At 42.8% G+C, this 21281-nt stretch overlaps 2 protein-coding genes across 4 annotated transcripts; both read left to right on the top strand.

Annotated features, from left to right (window-relative positions):
- Positions 1-280: 280 nt before the first annotated feature.
- Positions 281-6029, top strand: smpdl3a (sphingomyelin phosphodiesterase acid like 3A). The gene is made up of 8 exons (XM_061753908.1): positions 281-470; positions 1310-1523; positions 2171-2315; positions 2512-2608; positions 2890-3053; positions 3215-3395; positions 3814-3938; positions 4072-6029. Exons 1-8 carry the CDS (start codon positions 374-376, stop codon positions 4444-4446), a joined length of 1398 nt encoding a protein of 465 aa, XP_061609892.1. The 5' UTR covers positions 281-373; the 3' UTR covers positions 4447-6029.
- A 3217-nt stretch (positions 6030-9246) lies between these two features.
- Positions 9247-21114, top strand: clvs2 (clavesin 2). 3 transcript variants are annotated; one of them, XM_061753912.1, is made up of 6 exons: positions 9247-10108; positions 10841-11284; positions 12216-12390; positions 16068-16178; positions 16357-16607; positions 17094-21114. In XM_061753912.1, the coding sequence occupies exons 2-6, from the start codon at positions 10896-10898 to the stop codon at positions 17185-17187; spliced, it is 1020 nt and encodes a 339-aa protein (XP_061609896.1). In that variant the 5' UTR covers positions 9247-10108; positions 10841-10895; the 3' UTR covers positions 17188-21114. The 3 variants fall into 3 exon arrangements, with proteins under 3 accessions (XP_061609896.1, XP_061609894.1, XP_061609895.1); XM_061753910.1 differs by having other exon boundaries at positions 9247-10254; positions 10832-11284; XM_061753911.1 differs by having other exon boundaries at positions 9249-10108; positions 10832-11284.
- The last annotated feature ends 167 nt before the right edge of the window (positions 21115-21281 follow it).

Here is a 21281-nt window from a genome sequence, read left to right as displayed (position 1 = left end):
AGCCTGAGAAGCTTGAATAATTTTAATGATATGGCTCTTTACTTGTTAGCCTGTAGGATAATATACATTTTTATTGGCCAAGTAGTGCTTTAAGGGGGGAAAAAAAGTAAAATGAAGGAATTCAAAAGTATTAAAAAAACAAGTAAGTTGAGTTGAGTTCAGTGTTGGGACCTTGAACACACGTGACAAGCCAGTTGGCCGTCAATCAACCAAAGCCACGCCCCTCTTTAAAAAAAAACAACAAGTCACTGAGTCATGTGACCAACTGACCATTCAACTTCCGGCTTTTGACACGTCAAAAAACACAAGCACGTAAATACACAACTGTCAGTTTGTATTCTCAGTTAGGTCGTACTAGTATCCTCCTAACGACATGAAGGTGCCCCTCGCCTGTTTTGTGCTCCTGCTGTGCGCCGCCGAACGGCTGAACGCGGCCCCCCCGGGAAAAGGAACCGACCCTGGGGGCGCAGGTGAGTCGTGAGACCCCCCGAAGGAGAAGTTTCCGCCGGCGCCGGTGAACTTCCATACAAGCGTCAATGGCAGACATGGAAATGGCTTGAGCAGCTACACGCCACAGCACAAACGAACTCACTTGTCAACGAAATAATTGAAAAAGTTTGGTTCAATTCGTCCACGACGAATTGATCCACAGATGCTTAGCGGTCAAAATAAGTTGAAAATATATATTTACTACAGATGGCTCGTTTGTAAATCGTCAGCACAGTTTGAATTTAGCGATTTTTAGGGCGATGTTGGTCTTGTTGTTTCTGCAGTAGTCGGGTAACCGACTCAACCGGTGAGCTCGTGGACAGCTCGCCAATAATGAGTATTAAATGCGCAATCTTTTTATCTATTCAGTTGAAGTCAGTTATGTAATTGTGACGTTGTTAGAGGAGACATGCGTCTTAAAAACATGTCTGTGGCATGCTTTTTAAATGCTAACATCAGAATACCCCAAGGATAAAAACAAGCAAACAAAAAAGGTCGACATTTTCCCATCATATTTCTTTGCATCTTTCAGTTTTTGGGGGCATCTGTCTCTGTGGTGGATCTCTGCTAGGTCAATGGTGAGATCAGCTTAGATTGTTAGATGTTAGATTGACAACTAGTGGGCTGGAACCTGTTGTTGTCAATAAGTACATTGAGAGTGAGTTAAACAAAAAAAGAAAAGAATATTTAATATTTAGAAAATGAATGGATTGCTCTCCATAAGTATCACAGCCTTGTCTCAAAAGTCAATAAAATGTTACCTCTAAGTGCAGTTTTGTTTTGTTTCGCAACATTCAGTGTGCACTTATTCCGTTGCTAGGAAGGTTCTGGCACATCACGGATCTTCATTTGGACCCTACCTACCACCTGGTGCCGGACCCCACCAAGGTGTGTTTCTCCTCCAAAGGCGAGCCCGCCAGCAGTGCCGGTCCGTTCGGGGACTTTGTGTGCGACTCGCCCTACAGCCTCATCCAATCGGCCTTCACGCACATGACCCGCCTCGTACAACCGAACGACTTCATCATTTGGACCGGGTACCATCAAACTTTCTTCTTCTTCTTCTTCTTTTGGACAATTTGAGCACAGAGGCTGACGGACCACAAACAGGAAGATGCTGAGTAAAGTCAATAATGACAGCACCCCTTCGGTCCAGACCACGCTGGGGTTTTTTTTTTGGTCATTACATCCCTTTTTACAGGCTGTTATCTCGCTTGACGATTAATCCGGTACATGCGCAGACGAGTTCTGCTTTCGGCAAACCGGGTAATCGCACTTCCTCCTCGCTCGGGCGAATGGGGAAGGGGCCCGTTTCCAAGCAGCCATATTAACTTTAATGGCTACAATGTCTTTTTTCAAACACAAAAGCCACCAAAGATGACATTAGTTGGTGTTTAGGCTTTGTTCATGTTTACATGTATGATATCTGTTCATAGAAATGAACGATATACTTGTATTTAACTTTTGTTCAAAACACTAGCCATCAAAAAAAAAAATTGTTTTAGCAAGTTCGGCTTTAAACAAACGTAATCAATCCCAGTTATAATCGTTAGCATAGCATGCGCAGGAAGTCAGCTATCCTGTGTTCCGCATATAGTGGATTATACTTGACTGATTAATTTGACTTTATTTGTCAGGATATTTTTTGTTTGTTTGTTTTAATGATGTTGCTCCACTACGACAGCGACAGTCCTCCTCACGTTCCGTCGACCGAGCTGTCCACGTCGATGGTGATCCAGGTGATGAGCAACATGACGCACACCATCCGACAACACTTCCCAAACGTCAGCGTCTTTCCCGCCGTGGGAAATCATGACTACTGGCCGCAGGTACCCAAAACAAAAAGCAGATTCTCATTCAAAAGTAGAGTTTTTAAATGTGTGATACCAGGTGGGCACGACTCACTTCTTATGCTGTATTTCTGAATATGCTTATTTTATTGCAGTGGTCAAGGTACCATACTAGTATATATGCATACCTGTATATATGTATACACAGTACGTGTATGTCTATGTATGTTATCAGGATCAGATGCCGTCGTCCACAAACGACATCTACAAGGCCGCCACCCGACTGTGGAAACCCTGGCTGCAGGACGATGCGCTGAAAACACTCTCACAAGGTTACCCATGCCACTTTTTTTCTTTTTCCCCTCCTGTGACACTTGTGTGCCACGGGACCACTTGTGTTGGACTTTGTACTAGCACCTTGTTGTGGTCCGAACAACTCAAGTCAGTCAAAGTAGGTATCTGAAAATTAGCATGTTAGTCAGTGTTTTATTAGGTCATAGTGGTAGCCCTTTTTGCCCTGTCTATAAAAAGAGGCCAGATCTTCTGATGTCACTTTTTTGCTGCGTGTAAGGGCACATAGTCACGGCAATATCACATGTTATGGTGTCCACAGGGGGCTTCTACACCCAACTGGTTCATGCAGGCCTACGAGTGGTTAGCGTTAACAGCATTCTTTATTACGGTCCTGACCTGGCCACTTCCAACATGAGCGACCCGGCAGGACAATTCGAGTGGCTGGAGGACACGCTGTCAAAGGCAGACGTCAACATGGAGAAGGTCCAACGTCATCCTTAATTCATCATCGTTAGTGTGTGTGATTGACGCTTGCAAGCCAGTCCCAAGTCTCAAAATTGCGACTCAAGTTTGACTCGGGTCAATTAATGGTAATGCGATCATACAACCCCCGCCCCTCTGAATGACATGATCTGTCGCAGCAGGTATTGGTCATCTCTCACATTCCGCTGGGATTCCTGCCATTCCTTTCGAATGTGACCGCCATCAGGAACGAGCACAACGAGAGGCTAGTCACCATCTTTAGGCACTACAGTCATGTGATCGCTGGACACTTCTATGGACACACACACAAAGACAGCATCATGGTGCTCCTAGACCACAAAGGTGACAACAAAAACATGTGAATGCACCATTAGGTACATCATCTAACGGGATCCAAATAACAACGATGATAATGCTCTCTTTGGAAATATTCAATGAACAATATGAGCAATAGTGTCTAATGAAGTGGCCAGAAAATCAAAGAATAGTGAGGGGACCGGAGGTTGAGTCTTGTGGCATCCCAGACTACATTTCTGCCACTAGATATTTTATATATATATATATATATATATATGAAGCCTATTTAAATTTAGGTTGGTATTGAATAAAAACAGTTTTGTATTAATCTATAAATTAAATGTATGTCAGACGATTTGTTTCCTTGGTAAATCGTTTTATCATTAAAATACATAATGTAACTGATTAAAAACAAATGATGCATACATCAGTTAATGATGCATGTTTTCAATTTTTTTTTAAGGTAAACCTGTGAATTCTGTGTTTGTGTCTCCGGCGGTAACGCCCATTAAAGACGTTGGGGATACATACTCTAACAACCCGGCGGTGCGTTTTTATTTATACGACAAACAAGACTTTGACATTTTGGTAAGACCCATGAACATCACACCACATCACATTATTATTTATTGACATTTATTGTATTTATGTCTGCTTATTGAACTTTCCAAAACCAATCCCATTGTAAAATTTTAAAAGCAAGCGTGTTTTTCATGTGAAGGACATCTGGCAGTACTTCCTCAACCTGACTGAGGCCAACCTCAAGCGACGAGCCGACTGGATGCTGGAGTACGTCATGACTGACGCGTTCGACCTGCCAGACCTGCGACCGGCCAGTCTGCTCCGGCTGGCTCTGCGCTTGTGGCTGCCGCCTGCCGGCGGCGTTTTTGACACCTACTTTGCTCACTACACGGTCAGCTACGACGACAGGCCGGCGTGCCGGGGCGAGTGTCAGATCCTTCAGCTGTGCTCCATGCTTTACCTGGACCAGAGCTCCTACTCCGCTTGTGTGGTTGCGCAACATCATCATCACCATCTCGTTAATAACCATCTCTCCAAGATCAAAGCCACGTCGCGTCATCAGGATATCGTGTGAACAAAACTAAAATCCTTTTATGCACTTTATGAACATTATCAAATATTTGCTTTGAAATTCTTTCGGAAGCCCTTGACTACTTAGCTACATGAAATTTGGTCGACATGTCTATCATGAGTAGACCCAAAAAAAAGTCTTGAGCAGCCATGCCCAAATCGTCGCAGCAAGTCTCTTGTTTTGGTTCGAAGAGGCCATTTTCGACTCATTTTGGCCTTTTTTCACAAGCTCCATTAAAGACCAACTTCTAATTTGAAGCCGGTAGACAGGACAGATGGACGACGCTAGGTTGAGAAAAATCTCCACATGAAAAACAAGGACTCCTCGATGATTGCTGAAGCATAGAATGCACAATGGCTACAAATGTTAAGCTGGATGTTTGCTGACTTGCTGGATGTTTTTTTAGTTTTTATTTGAATAATCTCTTGACTATTGTGGAGGAAATAGCAGTCTTGGGGGAAATCTTTTTGTTCATGCTATGACGTCATTGCTTTTTGATAATGATTTTACCTTGGATGGGTTTGTAGAAAACTTTGTCCAGTGTTTAGATGAAATGGAATGATATTTAAATCTTCTTTTGAAGTTGCTGATGGTACGAGGCTCATGCCTCACGACTCAGTTGAATCAGTTTGTCGGCAGTGCTGTGGCATCTTTGACATTATTGTCTCTTTGTGATTTCAGCTTTTTTTTTTTTTTTTTTTTTGTTAAATGAATGAGATGCAAATCTTATTCTCTAAAGTCACCAGTGCTACTAGGCTAATGCGACGCTGTTGATTCAGTATGTCGCCATGCAATGATCTTTTGGCCATGCCATGGCATTGTTTTTCTGTTCATGATTTTGCATTAAATTATATTTGGCCAAAGTTTTGTTAGTGTTGAATGTTTGAAATGCCAATCTTTTTAAGTCGTCAATGCTATTAGGCTAATGCTAACGACTCAGTTGGATCTGATTGTCAGCATTTGTATGGAAGTGAATATAGTGTTGCGTTTGTCTGTTAAAAGTTGGGGAGCGGTGGCAGCCACTGACCTAATTTCACTTGCCCCCTTAGCCCCCTGCCAACTTCTCCCACTTTGAATGTTCTCAGCCCCATTCCAGCGCTATTGTGTGCCCCTCCTCACTCCTCGGCCTCCCCCACTCCCAACGTTGACAGTCCCTCGTTTTAAAACATCCGCTCGCTTCATGTGTAACTTCCAAAAAGACCCAGAAGACCGTCCAGAAAGTGTCAGAAGAAGAAAAAAGTTAAAATGAATGATGAAAACAGTTCAAATGAATGATGAATGGTGAGAAACTCACCTCTGTACCCCCCCGACATACTCCCCCCATCCTTCAATTCCTTCGCTCGCCTGGCCGGGGCGTAACCGTGGTAACGGCATACTGGCGGGTGAGCGTGGCCAGTTGCTGGGGCGTCCGTCGTCACGGTAACACCAGGGAAGCTCTGTTGTGTGCAAACAAAGCTCTCTCTTCACTCTTTGTGTGACCACTTTTTTTTGGGAAGAAGTTTCTCATGAGTACATTTCAAACCGCAAGAAAGATCGTAAACATCATTCATACGATGATTCTGACAATAAAGAAGCAACACTGCTCACTCTGTGCTTTACATTTTGGGCTTTTATGTGGCAGTCTTCTTTATTGTGAAATCAAAAAAAAAAAAAGTCCTGAGCAATAAACTCAATTTAATATATAAAATTGATTAATTTCCCAGCCCTGATACGTACATAACCACAAACATTCAATTTGGGAACACAGGAAAAGTAGGGGACCCGAGGCTGACCCAAGTGACATGTCAACTAGTGGCCTGGCATGCACATTACAGTGTTGTCGTTTGTGTGTGAAACCTTTAAAAGAAAAAGCATTTTTACTCGGCCTATGTCGTATAAACTTTGGCTAATCTGCCTGACCCGAGCTAACCTTGTCCTTCTGGCGTGAGGCTAATCCCACTATGTAAAAACTCTTTTTGTTTAGTCCCCATTCTGCGAGATTAGCGATTAGCGTCGTCAATTATGGAATTTTTTCGGACTTGTAATGTAGCTAGCCACACGCTAATGCTAATCCCTCTTTTTGTTATCTATTTCACTCCAATGGCAACCGACCGTTATGCGACGTACAAGTAATAAAGTCAGCTCATAACACGTGGCGCTTCCCCAGAATGCATGTTGACATACACGTCTGTACTTTTACTTCTATTCTTGAGCATTATTTCAAATAATTAAAAAAATGTATATTCAGAAATAATATAATTGCATGATATGAATAATTATGTTCTATAATTTATTTATTTTGCCAACTATAATATCCATTTTATCTTTAAGTCACAAATAAATTGTAAATATTTAAAAATTAGTTTTACAATTGTAAATATTTCTATAAAATGTAAAGATGAGTTACTGTAATTGAAGTTTACGCAATAATGTCCAGTGAGTAAAGCTGTCCAATGGAAGACTTGATCTGCCCATTTGTGGACTGCAACGTCATCTCCATTGTGTATTCATGTCGTGTTTATTCTGCATTTGTGTTTGCGCACTTTGCGTGTCTTTCTCTCCTGCTGACATAATTTCTATTGTCTATCGTGCGTGGTACGATGCGAAGTTTTCCAACCACGGGAGGAGAGAGCTCATAAAGCTCTTTTCATTTGGGACTCCCGTGAGATATTACCCTCCTGCCAAGTCTCACACACTCCATAATGGAGACTGACTGGGGTGGGGGGCAATTGGGAGTGGGTGGTGGGGGTGGGGGTAGTTTCGCTCTCTCTTTTTTTGTCTCATGCTTCATTTGTCATTTGTCAGCCGACTTGAATGGACTTCTTTATCAATGTGTGTGTGTGTTTGTTTATGATTGTGGTTGGACCCACTAACCCTCAAAGTCTGAATGGGCCCACCATTGCGCCCCTCCCCCCGTCCACACACAAACTCAGCCAATCAGCTTGCATGTTACTCCACAGTCACACATCCGTGCCAGTTTGTTTCCTTAAATGCAATTACTCACCGGACACTTCATTAGGTACACCTTCTTAAACCTGCCGGTGGCTGGAATATATCTCACCGGGTTATCTTTTCCAGGCCGTGACAATGAGGCACTCTAAAGGGCTAATCCGTAAGGAGTCAGCCAACCTAGGGTTCAATCAATGCGACGGAACTGAAGGTTTTGGTTAACGCTGTCCTGCCTTAGAAAATACACACACACGTTTTGAGATTGGAAACGCTCACAAAAATATGTCAGAATTATCAGTTGATAGTTTGTCTATAAATGGAGAAAGTTCAGCAGTGTCGCTACTCTGCCTCGGAGTGGTGGCCCTGGAGAGCAAAGCAAAAAATGCTCAGAGGTGGAAAAAAACAACCTGAAACTGTCAGTTAAAGACTTATTGGTTTATTTACTGTTATTTTTTTCAAGATATTTCTGCTTGTGAAGGTGCACCAATGTGCATGTTTTGAATTTGACGCAGAGATTCGGTGGCGAGGTGAGCACAAAAGCGTAAAGATGGCGGAAGAGGAGGGGGGGAAAAAAACGAAGATTGTAATTGAACTTGAGTGCTGTGTGTGCTCGTTTGAAGTGTGGGGCGGCCAGCCCGCCCTTCCCTCCACGAGGGGGTCGGAGGTGAAGCTTTCATGTTAATCTCTCTTCTTTTTCTTCTTCTTTTTCAATCTGTCCATACTTCTCCTTCACTTCCATCCTCCCATCATGCCCCGCCCATTCCCTGTCTGGTCCTAATGTGGGGTCACTGGGTTTACCCCACATGGAAAAAGGAGGTGGGGGTGTTTTGGGGAGCTGCTTTTCTATCTATCTATCTATCTATCTATCTATCTATCTATCTATCTATCTATCAAAATGCCCTGTTACTATGACAACATGCTCGTTTTCTTTAGGAGACCTCGTTACAGTGTAAAGACGTCAACTTGTACAGGAGCTCCAGGAAATTTAGTAGTGTTGCTTTGCTGCCACCTGCTGCACGTCTTCTACTACTGCATGCCAGCTCAATGTAAGTACTGTACTGTATACAGTACTGGACAACACATCCCAAGCAAAGTACTTTTGGAACAACTTTAAAGGGGACATGTGACGTGAAATTCACTTTTTAATGTGTTGTATATAAATGGTGGCGCGTCTATGTCAGATCATCGACTATAGCACGGCTTCGGTAAAAATGACTCAACTTCAACAGCAGGTTTTGAAGAAAAAAAACCCAGAAGAAATAACCGATACAATTGAAAAAAGATTGATGATATCAGGGATATCTATTGATCTTGAAAAAAAAAAGGTTTGATACTAAGGTAAACCATGACATTTTGCAAAAAAAATAAAATAAATAACATTATGCAATCAGGGGACTAGCTAATCATTCATTGGATTAGAATGTATTTAAGCAATTAGATTCAATACATATTAATAAATAACACTATATTCAATGAATTACCAATGGGATGAGGTGTCTCACAAGGGTCTTTATTAAGCCCAAAATGATTTCTTATCTATATTAATGGTATTACAAAGAGGCCCCAAATTATTTCTTATCTATATATATGATATTACAATTATGTTGGAAAAAAAAGTTAACATTTATACTTTCTGCTGATGACACAACTGTTCTTTGCCCTAATCCAGATTATGATCAACTAATTACAGTAAATACAGAACTTTATGTTTGTGCACTTTGCATGTTGTTGTCCTGTCCTGCTGACATATTTTCTATTGTCACAACGCAATGTGTGATTCCTAAAACAACCCAAAAGTGACCTGAGAGTGACGCTACTCTTCCTCCATCTTGTCATTCAACGTGTCCACCACCTGATGGCGTCATAAACAATCAATTTTACGTCCAAGCAGCTGTCAGGCGGCCCCAAACCGCTTTTATACCCCCCATCATTAATTTGATTGGCTCCACCGGTAGCCAATCACAGCAGACAGGTGCGCCGCCACCAACCCCCCCACGCCAAAATCAAATATTGAATGTATAATTTTTCAATGACAAAACATTCTAATGTCGTAGGCATGTGTGCAATGTTTAATTTTCTTAGTGCACTATAGTGAATTTACTGTGCATTCTAATAAATTATTGCTTGTATGTTTTTTTTTTTTTTAAATTGCATTTGGATGTAGAAAAGAGTGAACAAAAATAGAGAGAAAGACCAAAAAAAACCAAAAAAAACTGATGTTGACATTTTGCCTCAGGCTACAAGTTTACCACCATCCTCCTCATCATCTTCATCCTCCCATTATTATTTGCTTGCTTTTGTCCTGCACGTGCTCCCTCTCCTCCCCTTCCTCCCCCCTTCTTTCGCCATCATCCTCATCATCATCATCCCCCCCACACCGGCTCAGCTTGTTGTCACTCACTCAGGCGGCAGAACAGACGGCAGCGGCAGCAGCGGCAGCAGCGGCAGCAGCAGCAGACCCTGCACAGACGCTAATCCTGGTGGCGCACCCCACCCGAAAGCCTCCCCCGCTGCACAACACAAGCCAACACAACCCGGGAAACGGAGCGTACCGGACCCACCTGTGCAAATGGACGTACAACTTGGATAATTTCAAGCGGAGGAGAAAGAGGAGGAGGAGGAGGGAGCAAGGAGAACCTTGTGCATCATCATGAAGAAGATGAGGGTGTCGGTGATGTAGCAGGTGCTGCAGCCTGGTGCCGCATTGCTTGCTTGGCCTCCTCCGTGGGGGGAGAAGGTGATGTCGTCATCTCACACACGCACGCACACGCACGCGTACGTACGTACGGTTCTGCCATGGCGCCAAGCAGCAGCAGCAGCAGCATCTCAGAAATGTTGGACGTTCGGCGGTAACCGGCACACACGCGTTCAGGCCGGCGTCCCGTGAGTCAAAAAATCGATTTGAATTGATGTGACTGCTGGTCTGTCTGCAAATCACTGAACGGTCATGGATGAAAATATAGAGCGGGTGCAAAAGCAGCTACAGCGAACAGCTGCATGTTGGCGGTTCGGTATTAATCGCAGATTCGCCTATTTGTGGATTTTGGGCGAAGCTCCCCTCCGTTATTTGCTAAAAACGTGAACTGTTGTTGTGCTCAGGCCAAAGCTGTAAAAGGATTACTTTGGGGCCTTCTTGTGGCATGTTGCTACCCAGGAGCTATGTTGAAATGAGTCGAAGAGTTTCATTTAGACAAATAAAATGCTTTTCTGCCATCTTGGGGCACCTTGGTGCCAAGGAACTATGTTGACGTGAGTTGAGGAGTTTCATTTTGACCAAAACAGTGCTTTGCCGCCATCTAGTAACATCTTGGCACCAAGGAACTATGTTGAAGTGAGTCGAGGAGTTTCATTTAGACAAAATAGTGCTTTGACGCCATCTATTGACATCTTGGTGCCTAGTCGAGGCGTGTCATTTGCTTCAGGCCTCATTTTATGCTATAAAAATAAACCTGCCTTGTAGGACCTGCAGAAGAAGGAGAAGAAGAGTCTCGGTGAGGGAATATCGCGACCGGGCTCCCGCTGAGATGACTCACCTGCAGGCCGGCTTGTCGGCGGCCACCCTGGAGAAGGCCAAAGCGGAACTGAAGGAAAACCCGGAGACGCTCCACCAGGACATCCAGGAGGTGCGCGACATGATCATCACCCGGCCGGACATCGGCTTCCTGCGCACGGACGACGCCTTCATCCTCAGGTTCCTGCGGGCCAGGAAGTTTAATCACTTTGAGGCCTTCAGATTGCTGGCCCAGTACTTTGAGTACAGACAGCAGAACCTGGACATGTTCAAGAACCTGAAGGCCACCGACCCCGGAATTAAGCAGGCGCTCAAGGACGGATTCCCCGGCGTGCTGGCCAACCTGGACCGGCACGGGAGGAAGATCTTGCTCCTCTTCGCCGCCAACTGGGACCAGAGCAGGTAAGACACGCACACACACACACACACACACACACTAATGACATGATGAGTGAAGGTACCGTTTAGGCACCGTACAGTAAAGGTACCATACACTTTCTACAACTTCCTGGTGGATTTTTTTGAAGTGCATTTTGGTACCCTGGCATTGGGTTGCAGTTTAAATTTGGGGTACCACGTACTGCATCTTATTTTGCCACCCCTTCATTGGGGTACCAATGTACTATGCCACTTTTTCTGCACCCTTCTGTAGAGGTTTTTTGGGCACTCTATCGGTGGGCTGCTATGTATAGTACGGCACCACTTTTTGGCACCAAGTGTATGCACCACTGTGTCGCACACTTTTGTTGGGGTACCATGTACTGTATCACTTTTTACCACCCTACTGTGAGGGTACCATGTATGGTAACATATCAGTTCCTGGCGTCGTTTCTGGTACTTTGTGGTACCGTGTAGGGTACCATTTTTTGTACCAAACACTGTACCACTTTTTGGCATACTTGAGTTACCATGTAAGAAACCACTTTATGGTGGGGTATCATTAGTGTACCACTTTTTGACACTCTGCCCTTTAGGTACTATGAAATAATGTTTGTGGCACATTAACATTTGGGGTGCCATGTACCCTACCACGAAGGTACCAAGTACTATTGTTGTGGTGACATGTACTGTACCACTTTTTCCCCACTTTATTGTTGGGATAATATTAAATGGATTGATTTTTAGCACCCTACCATGTACTGCCCTACTTTTTTGGCCCCATCCCATTTTGGGCCCCAAGCCCAAAGTCACAACGTTTTGACACCATATTGTTGTGGTAGGAGGTCCTCTACCACTTTTTGTCACTCTAAAATTCTACGTGTTAGGATACCAAGCTTTGCATCTAAGTATCATATCTAACGAAGTGTGTCGACTATATGTGACATGTCGTCAGGTACATGTTTGTGGACATCCTGAGGTCCATCCTGCTGTCCTTGGAGTCCATGATCGAGGACGCCGAGCTGCAGGTGAACGGCTTCATCCTGGTCATCGACTGGAGCAACTTCACCTTCAAGCAAGCCTCCAAGCTCACGCCCAGCATGCTCAGGCTCGCCATCGAGGGGCTGCAGGTAAACGCAGAAGTCGTTCTAGGCGTTAGCATCCAGGGTTGTGCCGCTCCCGTGACGAGAAGGAGTCCCTTCGCGTGAATCGTGACGATGTCGGGCGTTTTAGTCGGTTTTCGGGAGCGTCTTAACCAAATGGCCTGTAGGCCACAAGCCTTGGGATCACCAGCGCAGTCGTGCGTTGCCGCTCTGAGTTGACAGCAGCCAGATTGGACTCTCTGTAGTCTCCTGTTTGTCTTTTAGCGAGAACAAAAATCTTAGAAAACCCACGCGAGCACGGGGAGAACGAGCAAACGCCGCACAGGAAGGCCGGAGCACGGATTCTAACTCCCGACCTCCGAACTGTGAGGCGGATGTGCACTCGTCACCGCCGCCTAAAGGCTTTTTTTATTCCTATTATTGTATCATCATCTGTGCTTTGTGCGCTCACTCAGCCTACACACTTGTCTCATTTTCTCGTGATAATATGATTATTATGCATAATTTAGCCTTCAGGGAGGTGCGGCAGGTGAACAGTGAGCAGGATTCAGCCCAATCCAGTCATAATCCTGCAGGATTACAACGTTGTTAGGGGATTAAAAAATGGTAAATGGGAGTGACGCCTCTCTGGATTGTTTGCTTTACATTAAAAAAAAAATGAAAAAGTTAAATTTAACTTTTTTATTTTTGTTTGTGTTGTATTGTTTGAAAAGAAGAAAATGCTAACATGATTAGCATGAGCTGCAGTCGAAATGTCCGCTTCACTCGTGTTTGCATAAATTAGGCTGTGGCAGTGATGTCATTCTGTCTGTTGGCAAATTGCCTTGGATTTTTTCATTTCAGAATCTGGGACAGGTGGATGCATTGTTGAGGCCATTTTTTTTATTGGCTCTAATTATTGCTTGCATGCTAGCTGCTATACATTGAGCTAATACTAGTTTAAAACTGACAACTGTTTAGCTTCCTAGCACAGAAGAATGAGAAAAAATAGCACCCGATAATAATGTACTTTTTAAAAACACACACAAGTATGACATAATGGCATAGAATTAAATGGAATTCAACACTTTTTTTTCAACCCCCCCCCCCCAACATCTCCCCCAATCTTCCCCCTCTCTCGTCTTCATCAACCAGAGAAAATGCAGACATCTTATGACACGTGACATTCATTCATTCATCAGCATTTTAAAAATGCAGCCACTCGCATGACGCAACGTGCTTTGTTGGACCCCGACGTTCTCCTTCCACCGGCTCCGTAACACACATCCCACCCTCCCGGCGTTTCCACGGCAACCGGCCCGACTGCCTGCCTGCCTGTCTGCTCTGGCCTCTCCTCCAGATGGGCTCGTCTTTGTTTTGTGTGTGTGTGTGTGTGTGCGTGATGTTTTATGCATCGCTCCACTGCTCTTTCATTTATGAGCTTTGTATAACCAGCTGCTGTGTTGCCAAGTGCCGGAGAGACAAAATTGTAATTGATGAATGAAAATTGCTCTAAAAAAAATGAGAATGACAAAAAAAAAAAAAAAAAAAAAAGATATAGCAACGCATCAGGGAGCGACAGTCACACATGATGTCATCACGCAAATGCAACACAGATGGGGAAATGCGAAGACACATGGCGACGAGGCACTAGGACAGACTGACGATGACAGGATAGCGCGACGGGACACAAGTGGGAAAACAAACCGGCACAAAGTGGCCGGGCACACAAAATAAGGCTAACAAGACACAGGCGAGAGGACGCAAATGAGACACAGGTTGACAATGACAGTACAGATTGATGAGCCACAGACAGGAAGACCACCAAGACCGATTTTCAAGATGCAACGAGACACAGTTGGTTTTATGCACCGGACACAGGTGCACAGACAGGACACGAGACGAGACAGGACACAGATGGAGGGAACAATAGGAGAGGTTGTTAATGGGAGAGACACAGGTGGCGCGAGTTTGACAATGGCAGGAAAGATTGAGACACAGGGAAGAAGACCAATTATCAGATTTTATAAGACACTATGCGACAGGTGGGTTTATAAACTGGATACCCTGATGAGACACAGGTGCACAGACGGGACACGAGACGAGACACGGGTGTCAAGGTTAGAAAAGGAGACAGAGCTGCATGGAAAACCATGTTGGCGATGAAACACAGGAGCTAGTGCTCCTAGGACAGACTGATACAAACACACAAAACGACACGGGTGGGAAGCACATCCGGATGAATTGAAAACCAGGGGATGGACAGATGAGCAAAATAAGTAGAGCAGGAATAGCCTGATACTGTCACTTGTCATCTATCCAAAGATAAAGCAAAATCTCCCGCAGCAGTAAAATATATATATTTTTTTTTGAAGGAGGTAAAGTGCAGCCTGCAGGGAAAAAGCTCGAGTTTGCTTTTTACGAAATAGTTTTAAGATGAGAGCCAGCCTGCACTTTAAAAGTCAACCTGTGTAGTTGCTGGCATCTAATGTAGCGCCAGAGGCGGATCGGTCGCGGGACATCGCCTCTTTAAAGGAATTCCGCATTAACGGTAGAGGGGTGTCAAATTCAAAACCTGAGTCCCGCCCTGTTGTGCTGAAAGCAATTTTAAAGCAACCGTTTTGCGCCACTGATGTCATCTTCTGTTCTGTCTAAAAGGCGAAGGCGATCAAATGCTGCATTTTCTGTTCCGGCTCGAAAATAGTGTGCATCTCCGCGTGAAAAAGACTTCTGACTTCAGTTCTAAGTTCTTAACCTGGTCGTGCTGTCGTACTTATGGACAGAATTTGCCGGATGCTGTCACCTTCGATTCCTGTCAAGCTTTGCGCTGACCTGCAGCAAACATCCCAAAATAGATTTTTTTTTTTTTTTTTAAATACTCTCTAGTCATAAAAGTCCACCTAAGGCCTTTGGACCTTAAACATCTAAATGATTGTTGACAGCGTGTGACTGGCTGGTTGCAAGCGCAAGTCGTCAAGTAACCATCTTTCAGAACTTGAAGGATGTTTACATTGACTTTAGATGTTGAACATATTTTCATGAGTACGTATTTCCGTATGTGTAGTTACATGTTTTTTGTGTTCTTCTCTGCTGAACTCAACAAAATTCAGAAGAACTGACTGACATTTACTAGTGAATTTCTTATATTTGTTCCATCAAATTGCATAAATGAGCAGCACGATGTGCATCGAATTGAACCAGAAAGTGTGAAAAAAGACATGATTGGTGATGAAACATCTTCAAGATCCATGAGAGCCTTCTGGAAAATCCTCTTCTGTTAACATAGCGGCAGTTGTCGACATCCTGACTTCTTGTCGTTCCGAACATCGGGTCTGAAAATAGAGAGCAGATAATTTCCTCCCAGCTGCCCAATTACATCTCATAATCGAATCCAGCAGCACAGGAAGTTCATACAAGTCTTTTTTTTTTTTATGGTGACAGGAAGTAGCCATGCTCATCCTTCTTATGACGCAATGTCAGGTGTTAGCGTTTGAGACTTTAGCCTCTTTTACATTGACCGTCACTTTTCCGTGTTGCTTTTCTGCGTGAAAGGCGCCGCCACGGTAAGGGAGGGACGACGGTGACGCGCAAATTTCGGTAGTATCGGAGATGGCGGATTAGTGAGAGGAGATAGCGGAACGGTGCGACAGAGACACTTACTTCTCCTGCACTGTGGGATGTTAAGTAACTGTTTGTATTTTTATGTTTTCCCGCTCCTGCGACAGGACAGTTTTCCCGCGCGCTTTGGAGGAATCCACTTTGTGAACCAGCCATGGTACATCCACGCCCTCTACACCGTCATCAGGCCCTTCCTTAAGGACAAGACCAGGAAGCGGGTGAGGAAAGCCATCCAATGTTGGTCAAATTACTTTAAGACAAAGCTTCACAGGGAGGGTTAGCACAGAGCGCCATTTAAGCTAGGACCAACTCTGAATAGAGCTAATTCTGAACTGAATTTAAACGACTATGTACGGATTCTTCCTAAATGTATCTTGGCTGTTGTCGTGAGCGTAGATCTTCATGCACGGCAACAACCTGACCAGCCTCCACCAGCTGCTGCATCCGGAGATCCTGCCGTCAGAGCTGGGCGGGATGATGCCGCCGTACGACATGGGCACCTGGGCCAGGGCCCTGCTGGATCACGCCTACGACGAGGACGCCGAAACGGACGCGGGACCTGACGGAGGACCGGAGGCCTACGCGGTCTCTGTGCAGGACCTGCACAGAGATCTGGACAAAGACCTCTCGCCAAAAAACATGAAGAGGTGAGACAGAAAGAACAAAAAAAGATAAATGCAAAAGTCCAGAAACTAGAAAGCACCCTAGGCTTTCCAAAAAAATTGAAAATAAATATATTGAAAAAAATTGTTTTTATTTTAAAGTGAAAATATGTCTATATAAAATGAGGCCTCAAATATGTGAAAAATCAAGCCACTGTCTCACAGAGGCTGTGGGCGTGTACGCTGAATGCACTGAAAACGACGCCCGACTCAACTGTCGGCTGTCAATCAAATACCTCTACTACGACCTAGAAAAATGGATGCAACTTCATCGAGCATCTTTCTTATGCCTACACATAACTACGTTTCTGCCGAGAAAATAAATCTCCTTAAAGCCTCTATTTTAAGGGTAAAGTTCACATTTTCTTACATTAATATAGGACAACACTATTTACAAATCCTGAAGACCGTACTGTATGTATATATTTAGCGGCCTAATGCTAACACGCTAGCATGCTGTCAACCTTAAAGGTCCCAGTCGGTGGTGGAGCCCGGCGTCCTAAAGCGACCTGACAAGGCCAAATGCGACGAGGACAACATGCAACCGCTGCTCTCGCTGGACTAAAAACAAGCTGAGAAAAAAAAAGCCACTCGGAACCTTCCGGAAATCCATTGCGAGCGTCTCTGTGTGGAATGCCTCAGAGAGAGATTTCTTCCACTTCCGACTTCCTGGTGGACTTCCGTGTTTCCTTGTCAAGTGCCATGTCCGCAAAAGTCTGACTTGGACTTAATATTGATTGTCTTCGAACGATTCCCGCACCCAATCGGCGCCACAAGCGACGGGACAAACGGACATTTGGATGCGAGCTTTTCTGACATCTTTGAACCAGGAGTGCGACGGCTCTGGACGAGTAAGATGGACATCGAGACGGACCGGAAAACATCCCTTTATGGAAAAACACTAATGACCAATATTTTGGTTTGCTTCTGATCAATATCTCGCATAACATCAACCTCCATTTTGATTTTTGATGACAGCAACCTCTAGCAGACAACGTCACATGACCCAAATACTGTATGTCATCAGTGTTTATATCCCGCCATATTGATTAACTACTAAATCATTAACAACAAAAGTATTACTAATAGTAATAATTATCCATTAGACTGAAAGTATGTTTTTTTCTTTTAGCATTAGCACCAAAGCTAGTTACTGCTGTGACGCTAAATCAAACTAAAACGTAGAACATACTCCTTGTACATTATGAACATCTTATTTGTGATTTCTTTGTAGTTTTAATCCAGTCCAAAATGCTAGCGTCCGTACCGTGGCACGTGCTAGCTATGCAAAGCTAAGATAGCTATGCGAAAAAGTCCAAATGGCATCTACACGCAAAATTTTGAATAAACAAAGATAAAATGTTGCACGTACATACATTATGAAGATATTCATGATATTATGTAGTTTTAATGCAGATTAAATCAATAGGCAGACGTACCGCAAAAAAACGATTCAAATGTAGCTCAGCGAAAAAGTCTAAATAGCATCTACATGTACAATTCTGAAAAAAACACAGCTAGAATCTAGTAACTACTACTCCTACTTCATAATTATCCATCCACCCATTTATTTGGGATACCTTTATAAAAATCCTGCTGAAATTATACATAAATTCTAAAATTGCTTTTAAACTAAACTAAACCAACACTCAAATGATAATCTATGTTCCATGGCTAGTAATAGCGCAACAGAAAAAGTCCCAAATCCATCCATTTTCTAAGCCGCTTATCCTCACAAGGGTCGCGGGAATGCTGGAGCCTATCCCAGCTATCATCGGGCTGGAGGCGGGGTACACCCTGAACCGGTTGCCAGCCGATCGCAGGGCACACATAAACAAACAACCATTCGCACCTACGGCAATTTGGAGTCTTCAATTAACCTACCGTGGGAGGCAACCGGACTGCCCGGAGAAAAAAAACCCTGCAGGCACGGGGAGAACATGCAAACTCCACACAGGCGGGGCCGGGATTTGAACCCCGGTCCTCAGAACTGTGGGGCAGACGCTCCAACCAGTCGTCCACCGTGCCGCTAAGTCCCAAGTCTAAAATTCTAAATAAATGCAACTAAAATGTAGTACGTGCTCGTACATCATAAACAAAGCACTTATGTACTCTTTGTATTTTCGTCGAGGAAAAAAAATGTGCCGTACCGTAAAGTTCGGTGGCGCGTGCTCGCTAAAGTGACAAATTCGGAATGGCGTTTGTGCGTACAAATTCTAAATTTTGCCTAGCAACTGTTCAGTTTTGCGAGTGCTTTTGTCAATGGAGTGATGCTAGCAGCTAATTAAGTTTTGAAGCTAACTAACCCACTAGGCTAAGTTAACAATTTATTTAATGTACATAAAACATCTGGTAAAAATCTCAAATAGGAGCTTGTTTTAGTTCTACAATATTTTACACGCTGAAATCAGTATATTTAGTTTCGTAAATTCTAGCATCAGCCGCTAACATAGCGCCCTCTAGCTAGGCTACATGTTAGCGTAATTTCCACATTTCCTAACCAATTCCAACTATTCAAATGTCAAAATATTGACAAAATCCATGACCATTTTTACACATTGCAAAAATTCCCACCTTTCCCAAAAATTCCACATTTTCCATGTAAATAATTCCCATTCAAATGAATAGAAACATTTCCCAAATGTAACGCATCATTCCATATTTAGCTACGTATTCAACTGATTCAAACCATTCCAACTTAAAACTCTTCAGCTCATTTAGGACATTTTGAGGACCATTTTTTTAACATTCCCAAAATGTCCACATTTTTCAGTATTCTACATTTTCCATGACAACATTCACTAATCAATGCAGATATTTTACATCACGTCATTTGAATTTAGCTTCTTTTTTTTTTCTCAATTCCACATTTCAGTCCAGTGTCAGCTCTTCAGCGTTTACACAGAATTTCTACAGAAACTGCACATTCTAGTTTCTAGTCATCTTTCACCCGAAACAAAGAAAAATTCAATGTATGTATGTAAAGAAAGACAGGAAACACACTTTTATTCCAAATGAAAACACTTTATCACCTCACAGTGACTATTATTTATTTACTTGCAGTATTTGACACAAGTGTTTGTTTAAGAAATGTAATGACAATTATTTGAATAGTTCAGCATTTCGAATGTTCTCTGTGACATTGTCCATTCACAGTAGTATTAAAATGGTTATTTTTTAAAAAAATCATTTGCTGCAACAAACCAGCATCGTCGGCAGCTATTTTGTTCTTCATCTGACTTAAGTGAGTCACTTTTTTTTTTGCTGTAGAACAAAAACAATTTTGGGGAACAATTAGCGTTCCATTTAAATGATATTATTTTATTTTTTTATGTCTTCCACATGCACAGGAAATCATCGGAATTGTGATTGTTTATAGACACGAGCAAATCATATTTTCACACACTTTTTATTTGTCTTTTAATAGTCTTGACAGAGATAATAATGCTCACTTTTGCTTGACACGTGTCAAGAAATTTAAATATTAGAAATGTATAAAAGTACTTTTACAAGCACAACAACAATAATAAGCATATTGTTAAATTATTATCTCTCTGACAGTGTCAATCAAAAGTCAGCGTTAATATTTCTGTATTGGATGTCAGCTGACAGTGTACCTAATGAAATGGCCGGCAGGGACCAACTGTCATAATATTATTTATTACATTATGAGCTATTGCAGTTATTATTGCTCACTGTGTGTCATATATTATTTTGTTGTAAAAGCTGCATGCAGCCATTAAGTGTTATTATTATGATTATGATTAATATTCTGCACTGACATAATGTTTGTTTATCTCTGCCAAAGTCAACAAACAGGTTATGTATTATTATTTTTTTTTAAATAATCCTGAAGTGTTTTGAGCTTTCAGGATTCAGAATGACGCTTTATTTTATCCATCCGCTTATCGTCACTGGGGTTGCGAATGAGTTGGAGCCTATCCCAGCTGACTTTGAGCGAGAGGCGAGGTACACCCTCAAAACTGGTTGCCAGCCAATTGCAGGGCAAATATAGAAAAAAAAACACGCTGTTCACACTCGCGTTCACAACTACAGACAATTTCACGTCAGATCAAAGCAAAGCGACGTCCGGTGAGCTAGCGTTAGCGCCCTGTTCAAGTGTGTTGAAAAATTGTCGAGGTGTAAAAATAAAGGTGGACGCACTTTGTCACACACTGCCTCAATTTCAACTCTTTTTTAAAAAAAGATGATGGTCACTGTATTTCCTTAATAATGAAGAAATTAAATACCTAACTGATTTGAGCTGTGTTGCTAACCAAAACAGCAGATTGTGACACGATGTTGTGTGTATGGTTATGTTCCATGAGGGAGCTACACCACTTTAGACTCCACTTTTATACAATTATTACTATTATTACTATAGCTATTGCATATTTTACCCCAAAATAAATGTACAAAAAGAATGTCTCTTCTCGTCTGCAGTTGAGTAATGTGGAAATTGTGGCACCAATAAAATATTTTGTTCATTGTTTACTAATCGTACTTGTTAAATGGGAGTACATCATTAACATGCTATTTCATAAAATTAATATTAGCAGTACTGTATTATTTTTTTATATAACAATAATGTTATAATTGTTGAAAGAAAGGATTAAAACTGAAAATGTACGTACTAGTTTCATAATACAAAAAAACAGT

This window comes from Phyllopteryx taeniolatus, chromosome 18 (genome assembly GCF_024500385.1).
Source record: "Phyllopteryx taeniolatus isolate TA_2022b chromosome 18, UOR_Ptae_1.2, whole genome shotgun sequence".
Taxonomy (NCBI): Eukaryota; Metazoa; Chordata; class Actinopteri; order Syngnathiformes; family Syngnathidae; genus Phyllopteryx; species Phyllopteryx taeniolatus.
This window is presented reverse-complemented; position numbering and strand designations above follow the sequence as displayed.

Bases quoted from the DNA above. Each gene is read 5' to 3' on its own strand.
- smpdl3a (XM_061753908.1), top strand. From the start codon at position 374: ATGAAGGTGCCCCTCGCCTGTTTTGTGCTCCTGCTGTGCGCCGCCGAA. The intron at 2,316-2,511 runs GTACCCAAAACA...GTATGTTATCAG, and splicing joins ATCATGACTACTGGCCGCAG to GATCAGATGCCGTCGTCCAC. The intron at 3,396-3,813 runs GTGACAACAAAA...TTTTTTTTTAAG, and splicing joins GGTGCTCCTAGACCACAAAG to GTAAACCTGTGAATTCTGTG.
- clvs2 (XM_061753910.1), top strand. From the start codon at position 10,112: ATGTCGTCATCTCACACACGCACGCACACGCACGCGTACGTACGTACG. The intron at 16,179-16,356 runs GTGAGGAAAGCC...TCGTGAGCGTAG, and splicing joins AGGACAAGACCAGGAAGCGG to ATCTTCATGCACGGCAACAA. The intron at 16,608-17,093 runs GTGAGACAGAAA...TCAACCTTAAAG, and splicing joins TCGCCAAAAAACATGAAGAG to GTCCCAGTCGGTGGTGGAGC.